Source organism: Callionymus lyra, chromosome 3, assembly GCF_982586985.1.
Source record: "Callionymus lyra chromosome 3, fCalLyr1.hap1.1, whole genome shotgun sequence".
In the NCBI taxonomy this organism is placed as follows: Eukaryota; Metazoa; Chordata; class Actinopteri; order Syngnathiformes; family Callionymidae; genus Callionymus; species Callionymus lyra.
In genome coordinates, this window is record NC_141820.1 from 11,327,353 (window position 1) to 11,340,222 (window position 12,870).

A 12,870-nucleotide genomic window follows, 5' to 3' on the forward strand; every position below is an offset into this window, starting at 1 on the left:
TCTACATTAATGTCCAAAAAGTACAAGATAACCTTCAACCCTCTTTTCCAAAAAAGCTTTGATTATTGCTTTTAATTATCATCACAAACTGGTGAGAAAACATTCCCAAATACTACATGTGCCACAATGCAGTGTAGAAGAAAATAAAAGTTAAAAAATAAATACCTCTCTGTTTCTGCTGAATCCATGTTGATGTACTATTTATATGTGTTTGAATAAGAAATGATAAGAGACATTCTTTTAAGGAATTAATTAACTGAACATGGAAAGTTAATTTTGAAGAACGTACTACCTGTGGTTTATTTTATGTGTTGGACTAGAAGAGAGATATTACATTACATTCTATTAAAAATCAGAAAATACATCCAGTACTATTAAAAACAATACATATTTTTGAAGATATATCATTATTTAATCCAAAGTGGTGTCCCCTGCAAATTGAAATTTCAGGGCCAGTGATGACACTAAAGTAAATTCTAAGTGAATTAAATTAAATTAAAAGTAAATTTAAGAATGTATTATCTCAAACGAGTATCTGTTGGCCACGATCTAGTAGTTAGTGGACACAGTTTACTACATGTTTTAAAAATATATATATATATGAAACAATATGTTTGTTTAATTGGAAAAAAATAACTGTCTGACTTTTCCAACTCTTATTTAACCCTTGTTTTATCTCAGGATCAAGGTAACCCAAAAACAAAGCTGTTTATGGTATACCTTGTGTTGTCTCTCTGTCATGGTGAACAACCTCCACCACTGCATATGTATTTATGGAAGCCAGGGAGGTCCTTCACCTTTGACCTAGAGACAAAACACAAGGGATACCACAAACACAGTTTTCAGACCTTCGGGTAACCTTGACCCTAAGATAATGCAAAGGTTAGCTTTAAATAGACAAAAGCAAATGTTGATGAAGCTTCATGAATCAGTATAAGTATTTCCAAAAGGACACTAGATGGCATTCCCCAAGTTTAACTAAGGCTGCCACCTTGATCTGTTTACAACTAATGCTCAGATTCCAGGTGTTTAGATGTAAGTTTTGTATTTCCTTTACGCTCTGGATGTTTTTGCCAACATTGATTTCCAAGCACGCTGGTATGACTCTCCTCAAGACATCGGGGTGACGCGCTCATGCTTCCGGAGACGTTCAAAATTAGAACCGCTGTTGCTCTGCGTCAAGATAATCCAGTTGTGTATGGCATCTTGGAAAGTGCCTTCGAGTCGCCTCTCTTTGTGGGGGGTTGACTCCCCCGGGGGGGACCCAGTTGGCCTCAGAAAACCCACAGCATCCTCCTGCGAGAGAATACGGTTTCTTGGGGGAAAGGGACTTTGTTTTGTCGTTTGCCCTTGTGACCACGGTTGCATAAAAGCACTCTGTTAGTTCAACTACAATAACCACGGAAATTCTCTATGGAGGGAACTATTAGTGGGACTGAAAAGCGAAACATCTCGCCAAAATGAGACGCAGCTGTGCCAGGATAGAGGGAAGAGTCGAAATGTTGTGATGCTCAGCTATTAAATTTACAAAACACAAGTCCCACGCCAACCATTCCAGGGCTAATGGTGTCATGCTCAGAGGCCATAAAACAAACCCTGAACTTAAGGGAAATCCTTATGGGGGGGTGGGGGGGGGGGGACATTGGAGCTTTCCAAGGCCTTGGCACAGAGTATTCCCTTATATAATTTTGGTTCGTTTCCCAATGTCTTCCATGGGACGCCATGTTTATGTCCGTTTAGGCATGTGTGCGAGACTCTTAATCCTCCTCTAGGCTCATTCTCGAAAAATTCCTCAAGCTTATTGGTATACGTCGATATCCCAGTCACGGTCGGGAGCTTCCTCAGTTCTGCAACTGCATCGTTGCGACGAGAAATCTTCCGTTTATCTGATATTGTTTGGTTCCGCGACACAATTTCCCGTTTATAAATAAGGAAGGGAATAGACTCCGGCTTGAATCGGCACAGCTGATACTATTGTCCAGGGTGTCTCCGACCTTTCGCTAGGAAAAGCTCCGGTCCCCGACCACAGCATAAGCCTGGGTTAATGAAGGTCATTTGAGATGTATTATTAAAATCATTGTATTATTTAGGCATTTGGTTACAATTTATTTGCCACTATTTGAGCATTTTCTTAAAGAAATATATAGATATATTCTTACTAATTGTGTGACATGAAAAATTAAACTAGCAAGAAAATATATCACAAGATAAATCAAATAATGAACTTTTTAGGTGTCAGGTTTGGTGAATTAATGTAGGTTTTCTAAATTAAATAAACATTTAATTTCTCCCGAACTTGCATCGGTAGCGCAGGGAGTGTGAACTAGTACTAATGTAAACCCAACAGAGAACTCACGAAAAGCCAAAGCATTTCACCACGGTACTTAAATAACTTTACTTATATTTTTGTGATTAATTAATGAATTAATATATCTTCATTCCGACTACAGTGGGGTCATTTAAGGACAGATATGAGGACATACAGTACACATATTAAAAATAGGTAAGAACAATATAAACAAACAAAATAAATAAATAAGGATAATAGTAAGAGAATAATAATACATGAAATAATATTAATATTTAAATATATCGACAACAATAAACATTCATAACGAAAAATAACTAGAATACTAGAATAAGTATTTTTTAAATTCTGAATTTAAATCAGTATTTGCAGACCATTTTTAACTAATACAACTCATTAATAAAGATTATTATTGTTATTTTTGAGGTTGATCTTAGTGGATCGTATGTTTCCCCCTTGTGGGTTTACTCTGAGTACTCTGGTTTCCTCTTACTGTCCAAAAAACATAAAGAAATTGACTGAAAACTCTACATTATCTGTAGGTGTGAGTGTTTGTGTGAATGGTTTAGGGCTTCTCCTGCTTCTCGCCCGAAGTAGCTAGGATTTAGCTACCTTTGCGATAAAGGGAATCAGTGGAATAAAAGGAATAAATTCATATTTTCTTCCCACCCTTATGTTCCAAATTCACTTCTTCTTAGAAGAAACGTCTAAATCTAATTCAGTTGCAGGCAAGTTGAGGCTTTCTTTTCCCTCTCTTAATTTGTCAACCTTTGATTTTCCACTCAGATAAACTGGCAGTGAAATACCAGCCCACAGGTTGAAGCATTTCACGGTTAAAGAAAGAAAAAAAGGCTCAAACCTTCAACCATGTCAGTCTTTTTTTAAAAGCTCAATTATAACTCAAGTGAAGTGAATGGTTTTCGGGTTAGAAAACGACGTAAATGGATTTGGGAAATATGCTAAAGTACCAATAATTACAACTAATTTAAATCATTGTCATACGTAATGTCACCCTCGACAGGCACAGATCTACCAAAAAAAAAAAAAAAAAAAAGGAGAAGAAGGAGGAAGGGTAGAAAAATAACCTTATGAATTACGTTGTGTTTGCTCCTCTGGTAATAGCAGTGATAATTCTCTCTCTATAGCAACACCATGCCCATTCTTCTACTGGCACAGTCCGGGCCTGGCCATCCGTTCAAGCCACGCTGATTGAGCTGTCAACACACTGAGTTACAAAGTCCTACACAAACACACACATACACACTTTTTCCATAATGCAGATAAATCATTTCTCGTATGCAACCAAAGGCACACACACACACACACACACACACACACACACACACACACACACACACACACACACACACACACACACACTCCTCTTCATTGCTTTGCATTCATCAGTGAGTGTGTGTATACATTTCAGTGAGCAGTACACAATGGAAGGTCAACTGAAGATGCATTGAGATTTACGAAGAGGCATCAACTCAGTTCAGTAACGGTGAACTTAGGCAGTGATCCAGGAGAGGAGAGACGGATGAATACCGAGGGAACATTTGTTCGAATTGCGAGGACAGCCGTGCACACGGCGGCGTGCATTCCTGACTAAACTCATGCGGACACTCCATGAAACAAATTTTTTTCTTATTAAATACAGTCATTCTGAAGGAGATCTCTTTTCAAACAATGATCTCCAGAGTTATTAAAAAACAGAAAATATCTGACCACTTTGTTCACAATTATCTCTGGAAAAAGCCACTGCACACTCATTATGATCGCCGGCCGCTCATGGATGACTGATGTGCTGTGCAAGATGGCAGTAAACTCGGTAATCCAATATTTGCAGCCCAGAAATGTGCATTCCAATGGAAAAATGTCCATTTGTTTTACAGCATAAACCCAATTGAAATAGTGTTATTCCTCCTTTTTTTATTGCAGGTGGTTCTCTTTTCTTTTCTCTTCACTTGTTGTTTATAATATTGTGAATATATACAATATCCTGACCTAACACAGCATTCAAAACTGATCCATTTGTAAATTCCATCAGAAGAAAATCCAATATAAAGACTGTTTTGCTCGCGTAAAATGTGTTTCTCCGGGAAAATAAAATGAATGTTATCCACGGGTCCTGATAGATGGAAGTTGGCTGGTGCAAAAATGACAAGAATCAACATCCACAAAAAAAGTTTATTTTACAGAAAATTGAATGTAAAATACCTCAGTATAGTGGAAACTTACTTTAGGGTAAATAATGTATTGGGTAAAGTTCAGAAAAATATCCCTACAGAATGATTCACTATTTATCAAATAACATAACATTCGGTTGCAGAGAGTGAATAGAGTCAGAAGTGCTTCCTTTATTTCCTTTATTGCTGCTTCCACCACCTGGAGTGGAATATCCTAGTTCTTGACTTTCTTTATATTTTTTTCACGTACTTGATAAACCTTGTCTTTTTCAACTCAATTCAATATTAATTGAACTCCCAATACTTGCAGATCAATAGCAGAGTTATCTCCAGAAACTTTACGGTTGATCAATCAGAGAAAAACAGGGACCAGAAAAGCACACTGAGCAAAAGATTATTAGGCAGAAGCCAATATTCACTAATATTTTTTTTTTTTTTTTTTATGTTTAAAAACACTTTATTCCTATCATTTATTTATTTTAAATTAAATGTGTGTAAAATAAAATAATTATATATTATTTAACAATTAATTGGAAATATTATCGGCCTTTGTTTATTTTTGTGTTGCCATTCAAATTACGTACACTAGATGGCAGCAGTTACAATGCCCTCTGCCGATCAAGAAGAGGTAGGCCATTTAATTTCTTCAGGGGCGACATTATATACCGTGACTTCTTTTAGGGGCTGTCAAGCCAATATAAAGAACAAACAAAACCTTTAAAAAAAAAAGAAATACAGTTTTCATTTCGCCTTTTATAACGAAGCTAACCAAGAACAATCAAATCCAATTCTCACAAAAAGCACTAATAAAAAAAGGGTCTAAAACAAAAAAAACAAACAAGTTATGGTGATGTTATACGATAAATGAATCATAAAAATAAATTGAAAATAAAATTGTTAGTATGCTGTCAAAGGAATGTCAACATGATCATACTTTGACTGCATGAGGGCCACATGAAATAGAGTCAGAGGGCCTAAGATTGGGATCAAGCAACATATTGAATTCTCTGAGATCCGGCAATGACTGAGGACAAGAGGATATTATACAGTCCAGGTGCATCGGAATCAATCGCATTGAATCATGTTGTGAGCTGAATATATCGTGTTGTGAGATTAGTGTATCGCTTCAGACCTGGTATGGATGATCTCTGCTCTGATCGGGAGGGAAAAAAGAGAGGGGGTAGCATCTGAGGGGGATGGAGAGAGATGAGGAGGAAAGAGGGGGATGACTCCGAGATTATGGAGGGCAAGCCCAGAGCAGGGGTAGCATAGCCCAGATAGTGGGGTCAGTTTTAAAGAACTCCTGCAGCAATACTATAGCAGCATAACCAATGGTGTGTCCCAAATTGCGCACTTCTGCACTTGCACTTACCATTTTGTAAATATAATTATGATTATTATTTATTATTATTATACATATAAAGTGTAATTCGCAATTAGCACTCAATTGGCGCACTCAAACGGAGAGTAAACTGAGTTTTGATCAATGGACACTTTCCACCCTAGACAACCGCCATCTTGGTGACGTGGATGATGCTAAAGAGAAGCTACGTACAGGCGTAAAAGTCTCAAGAAAACACCTATTTTTTACAACGAAACAACACAACAACAATAATAACACAATGAAACACAACTTAATAAATTGTTTCGGTTGGCAAAAAGCGGTGATATGGTTTCAACGGCCGGTTGCAGAGTGTTAAAAAGTAGTAGAAGAAGAAGCTGTCGAGTCATTTCCTGAAAGTGTGTAGTGACAGTGTTTGATTTGAGACAGTACTACCCTGTCGAAATTTGAGCACTGTGCAAGTAAGTGTACTATACTGTAAAGCAGTGCACTGAGAGAAGTGCGCAATTTTAATTGGTGTAACCAATAGGTCTTATGTCTTAAGTGGCATCCTAGAGGACTGACATGGTTTCGATGAGATCTGTAATATATGATGATGCACAGTATGTAGGTTAGGAGGCGGATCTTAAATCGTGAATTGTAAATGTTCCTGGAAGCCAATGTAAAGAGGCCAGCACAATGTAAATGTTGCTCCCCGGTGAAAGACTGACTTCATAATCCTTCATCTGAAAGGGAAGCACGGCCTAACTCCAATATAAACCTTTCAGTCATACTTGTAATTCAAAATAAATCTTGATGGGTACAATGAGGAGCATTGACTTCGGGCCCGGCTTGTCGTAACAGGGGAAGGGATCCATAAATTCATGTTGACACACTTGGGTCTTTCTGGAATAACCAATCCAATTATTCACCTTTTTTATGGATTTTCTTTGCATTTGAATTACCTTCTACAGAGCCCCAGACATGACATGGTAAAAAATACATATTCGTAGCTTGGAAATAACAAGTTGTTGCCAAGAGATCATTTAAATCCTTTAACTTTTCAATTGCAGTTTTGACTCTTTATGTCATCGACCCAGTGCAGCTCATGGCTAGAGCCCATTGCTCTGAGCCAAAACCCCTTGGTTCGAACCCATTGACAATTTTAAAATGGTCAAAATATGATGAATCAATTATTTCTCTAAAAGTCTACGTTGAAATGTTATGATATTTAGTTGGATAGTAGGTTAGTTTACCCAGCTGTCAAGGAAAGCGACAGCATGCATACATTATACCTACATTTAGGTTGACCATATTGTGGTCTATTTATGCGCTTTTATGCGGTAAATGCATATTTTGAATTCCTAAAAAGACACTTAACCAGGAGAATAAAGTTGTCCTTTTAATCAGTACATTTATTTATTTGGATCATTTCACAAAAAAACAAATATCAGAAATATATACTGTATATTCTCAGCAACATTACAGTCCGTAATAGTTCTGTATACATTTTTCACAAAATAAAGAGTAATATTTCTCTTTTCTGGTCTAATAAATCGTAGAAATACTAATGTAGTATATTCTTCAGAATATACTCTCTGGTGTCAATTATCTGATAATATAAATAGCGTCTTAACAAAAATAAAAAAAAACAGATTACGCCTTTTCTTTAAGGGTTTTTTTATTCATAAAAATAGTGTATTTTATTGTGACTGATACCAAAATATATAAATGGCCGCATCACAATATGACGTAAAAATGACAATACCAAGTCAGGGATCGAACCCAGGGGTTTTGGATCCAGGTCCACGTGCTATACCTTTGAGATGTACGGGCTGATGACATAAAGATGGTAAACTGCCATCGATTAATTAAAGGTAAATCTAGCCTCTCCTCAACTGTCAGCGGAAACCAGTGACTGTATAACATCTGTGTCGCAGCTTAAAAAGTTAATTCACAGATCCAGAGTCTGGGCGTCGAGCTACGGTGCATTTATTTTGTTTGCCAACATGTCTGGTTTCGCCAGCCCTACGTGATCCCGAGGCCTATCACTGAACAAACTGATTAAGAAAGAAAACGCCGCTTTAAACCATCCAGAAAATTAACTTTGGGAGTCTAACAGGACGACACCAAGGACAGAGACACAGGTTGTCTATCACATCCAGTCACGACCTCTGGTCTCAGTGTTTGGGTAACCACGACGTTGGTGATACTTAATATGTGCCGTTAGCTTATAATTAGATACTCATGAGCTGTAGTTAAGCTAGTTATTAAGAGTTGTTCACTTTAATAGAATTTGAAGGTAGAGTATCTGCTTAAGCATCTGGGTCAGTCGATACCGAAACGCCAGCGAAACCTTTGGTATTTCACAGCCAATAGCTTCCAATTAACTACTTTAACCCTCGGAGATGTCGCCGGAAGCGCCAATAGCATCTGTCAGACCCTCTGTTCGAGGTTCATCGCTGGTTTCCGCGCAAATTTGCTACTTTTCACAAAGTTTGCGGAGGGTTGTCAACTTTAATTGGGACAACGTTGTCCCTTAACATTCAGAATTGACATAAACGTTGTTGTTGTTACAAGTGTTGAATATAACAAGGACGTATCTTTCTTACAGCGAAGACCTGTGGCAGCAGCCTTCAAGGTCCTTCGGGAACCTTCACGTCCCCAAACTTCCCGATTCAATATGAGAGCAACGCCCAGTGTGTGTGGATCATCACCGCCTCGAACCCCAATAAGGTAAATCTCATCTTCCCTGACCTTTCTTTTTCCAATTGCCATGTCAGTTTAATCAGCTTGTTTTCACATTAGCTTAGCGTTAGCGTTTACTCAAAACTTTTCCTTTGTATTCAATAATATCTTTGTAAAAGATATTTGGTAAAGCAAACTTCTTAAAAAAAAACGTAACCTTAGTGAACTGAAATAAAGTTGTGTTATGTCAGTCATAGCATCATTGGCCTTTTCAAAATAAGATTTTTACCATAAGATGATTACCATTTTAAGTTATTAAGTTATTTCAGAAGTGTCTACCAAACTGATCTTAGACCTTCGGGTCCCGCGGTGCCCTTGGTGTAGCTTGCTGTTGCAAAAAAAGGTTGCTGACCCGTGCTCTACTTGACGAACACTACTTCAAACCACTGAAGTTAAAGACAGATGCACAAAGAAAAGAAAAAGAAAACACAGTAAAAGTCTGTTTTTCATTTTAAGAATCTGAAACCTTGGCCTTTTTAGCCACAATTATAGAAAAAGCATATTTTCTACTTAAGTTTGAGTGTTTATGTCACTTGTTCTCTTATCTAAACCGTGAATAAATACATGAAAACCTTTTAGAATTTTATAAAAATGTACTTTCCGATATCCTGTGAACACTTTATGGAACGTTTTACCGAAGATTTGTGTCGGTTCGTTCATTTATTTTAGCTTCCAGATCAGCAAATTAATGTAGACATGGTCAAGTTTAACACCACTATTGGTTCACACCACAAAACAAAAAAACATATTTCATCTGTGCACCTTTTTTTTTTTAGCCGTTCCGGTTGTATAAAGTAAGATTCAAACTCCATAAACACAAGGTCCAATTAAGTTAAATTTTAGATTTGCTGCACAGTACGGAACAATTGCATCCAACTTGCTCCATATTTTTTAAAAGATCAGGGTATTTTTGGAAAGAGAACAGGTTTATAGGTTCCGTTCTTCTACTTATCCACGAATATACAGTAGCTTTCTTTTATTTAACTCGCTTATTCGTCTGAAATATGAAATCCTTGCCGATCTTCCTGTGTCGTCGTCACTGAAAAGTGTGTCTTCCAAAGTAGTACAAAAGTCCTTTTCTTTTTACGTTTAATTTATGAACCCATCACTCGTTCTAGCAGCCATGTGGAATCCCTTATGATCCTTCGCAATACAACTTCAATGTAACTTAAACTATAATAATAATAACAATAATTATACCTTTTTATAAGGCACCTTTCACGACAATCAATGCCACCATACATATACTCTTAAAACAGCCAACGCAGTAACACATCATTAAAAAAATCATTAAAAAAAGTAGCAATCAGCAACAATTAAACCTTAATAAAATGGCAGATAAACTGAAGAAAATTAAATCAAACGCTATAGGCAGTTTTAAATCGATGAGTATTGAGTTGTTATTCGAACTGGTCGAATGAGTTCCGGTGCTACTATATACTATATACCACTCTTCAGGGTACATTTGGAAAACAAATGTACTTTGAATCAGCCAATAGACAACAATGTTGTATTTTTATTGGCTTCTAAATGAATGTATTCTTAATTATTATTTAGCATTCGAGTTCAACAGAACCAACTCTGTGGACCTACAGTGAGTTCATACTCAACTAACCAAAGTACCTGGTGTTACCAAGGGGTTTTTATATGATACAAAGTATTTGGAATAAAAAATCCAAAGGCCATGTCATTTAGTTGTAAATATTTTATTTTCCCTTTAACTTAAAAGGCTACTAGCTGCATTTTTTTGGCCGATCTTGACATATATTCGGAAAACTGACGGAGAAGCTGCTAAGCACTAAAAAAGAACTTGTGACTTTTAAAAGGCTGTTATTTCTTTACAATTTGAACTACAGTGCTTTTATTTTAAACCTTACTTGGAATGTGGCTAAAGAACATCAGTACCATTGAAGCTTTATCAATAAGCTAATTATAATTATTGCTTTCGGCTTTTTTACCTTTGCTGAGGAATAAGATCCAAAAGAATCCGGTGTGGTTCAGACAAAGATAAGTTCATGGCGGCCATTTTGAGCACAACAAAAGCTCCGTAGGACCCGTTAGAGAACCAAACAGATTAAAAGGAATTTTAATGATCTGAATTAAAAAACGTCATTGTCAGTCATGTAAAAACAAAACAGGAATTTGTCGTAGCAAAGTGTCAGGAAACCTTTTAAGATATTTGGATCTCTGTTGTATTTCACAAAAATGTGTTTTGGCCTCTAGCTAACATATTAATAAAATATATTTCCGAAAATTAAAGATTTTCTTTTTCTTTTTTTTCGTCTGCCGAGAGTGACTGTCACAACCTTCTGTGTCTACCAGAAATAGCTCGGGGGGGAAGGGGGGGGGGGGGGGATATTTGAATTTCATTCATTCAATGTATTTTTAATCATCATACACACCACAAAGGCCACATCATAATAATTCATGGAGAAAAGGTGGTGTAAAGTGTCCGCTCGTCAGAGCGTATCAAACTCAAACTCTGTGATTGGTTGACCCCTGTGATGTGTGCGAAGCTCGTGGATTCCAGGGAGAGGTGGTGGTGGTGGTGGATGGTGGTGGTGGTGGTGGTGGTGGTGGGGGGTTAGTTCTCGGAATGTCTTTGATTTGTGGCTCCTGGTCCCGGGAGAAGTGCGATTGTTATTCAGGAGGGTGTCCATATTCCACTCAGGGTCACCGTGGTGACCGATCTGTCGTCGACGGCTGCGTCAGCACCAGAGGAACGTTGGCGTGCGCACACTTGCGTATACACACTCGCTCTGAACTGTGTTTTTTTTTTTTTTTATTCTTGATTTTTTTTTCCGAACGTTTCCTCAAGGCTTCGGCTCGGACGCCCCGAGGCTGAGATGCTTCCCCTTCGAAGGCCGAACTGTCTTTTGTTAAACGCCGGCTATCTCGCTAATGTCGATACGAGGTCAACTTTAATGCGAAGCCATTATGCGTTATTATGGTTTAGAGCTCGGAGCTTCATCAAGTATTTTTTTTATTGCCGTTTACTTGAAGGGGCAGCGTGAAAACTTTATTGACTCTAATGCCCCCCCGGAATATAACACGTCAGCCCCGTACAGTGTCTCTTTAAATCATCCTACACCCTTATGTCACATCCGACCATATACATGTCACGAGCTACATTGCACCGAGCAATATACATCCTGGGCATGGTAATACATCAAACTGCAGGAGCTCCTGCTTTGTGATTTTCTGTTCTGTGTTCCTGGGCCCCCATTTACAAGGAAAGGAATTACCGCCCTAAGGCCGAAACAAATTGATGTATTTGCTGAAATGTCAGCGAAAGAGGTAAAACTCTGCTACTTCTAACTTGATTTACTTATCAGTCTCGCAAGAAAGCATGCACACAACAGTGAGAGACAAAACTAAAATAATGAGAAAAAATGCTTAAAGTTCAACTAATGTGTTTAAGTTTTTCTTAAGTTGATGTTGTACCTCTATTGTACTCATCAGTATGTGTCTGTTTGTACAAAACTCTCTTTTCATTGAAATATTGACATTAGAAAATTATCTTAAGCCCCGCCCACTGAAAACACTTCTGGAAATTAAATCTTGTTTACCATAAGCACACCCACTCTGCTCTGATTAGTCAATAATAAAAGTCTGTCTCTCGTAACCTCTCGTTCGCCCAGATTTAAGGGCAACTTTATAAAGTAATAAGTTGAAAACATGGTCATGATGAGGGACTTACTGCATCTTGGAGAGGAAGATTTCAATGTTTAAAACATGTGAGTGAGTCAGGAGAGTTGGGTTTTCACATTAGTTGACCTTTAAATACGACGTAGAGCAGTTGTTCTATTAGAATCAGTAGTATTTTATTTTGGTATATTTACAATGAGAAAACATAATAGTTATAATTATATTCAATTTAACAATAAATGGCTCTTTCCTCTCCAAGATGAGGTAAGTCCCTCATCATGACCATGTTTTGAACTTATTACTTTATAAAGTTGCTCTTAAATCTGGGCGAACGAGAGGTTACGAGAGCAGAGTCCATTATGACGTAATAATGTCTTTACTACACCTCCAGCCAGCTGTAATCACGCCCCACTCTGTTTATACAATGAGTACCTTGGGGACGGAGTCTTCAATGTTTGATGACGCGCGGTGACAAACCACCATGTTTGACCAATCTCACCAGAGTGGGCGTGATTAGGGCAAACCAAATTACATTTCCAGAAAAAGTGTTTTCAGTGGGTGGGGCTTAAGATAATTTTCAAAGGTCTAATTTTTCAATGAAAGTAAAGTTTTGTATTAACATAAACATACTGATGATACAATAAAGGTCCAAGATC

General features: G+C 37.5%; 1 protein-coding gene across 2 annotated transcripts in view; it reads left to right on the plus strand.

Annotated features, from left to right (window-relative positions):
* The window catches only part of csmd3b (CUB and Sushi multiple domains 3b), a 463,847-nt gene that overhangs the window by 298,231 nt on the left and 152,746 nt on the right, over nucleotides 1-12,870 (plus strand). For both annotated transcript variants that reach the window (XM_087786440.1, XM_087786441.1), the window contains exon 10: nucleotides 8,433-8,554. In XM_087786440.1, coding sequence (XP_087642566.1) covers nucleotides 8,433-8,554 — 122 coding nt within the window. The remainder of the gene's footprint in view (nucleotides 1-8,432; nucleotides 8,555-12,870) is intronic.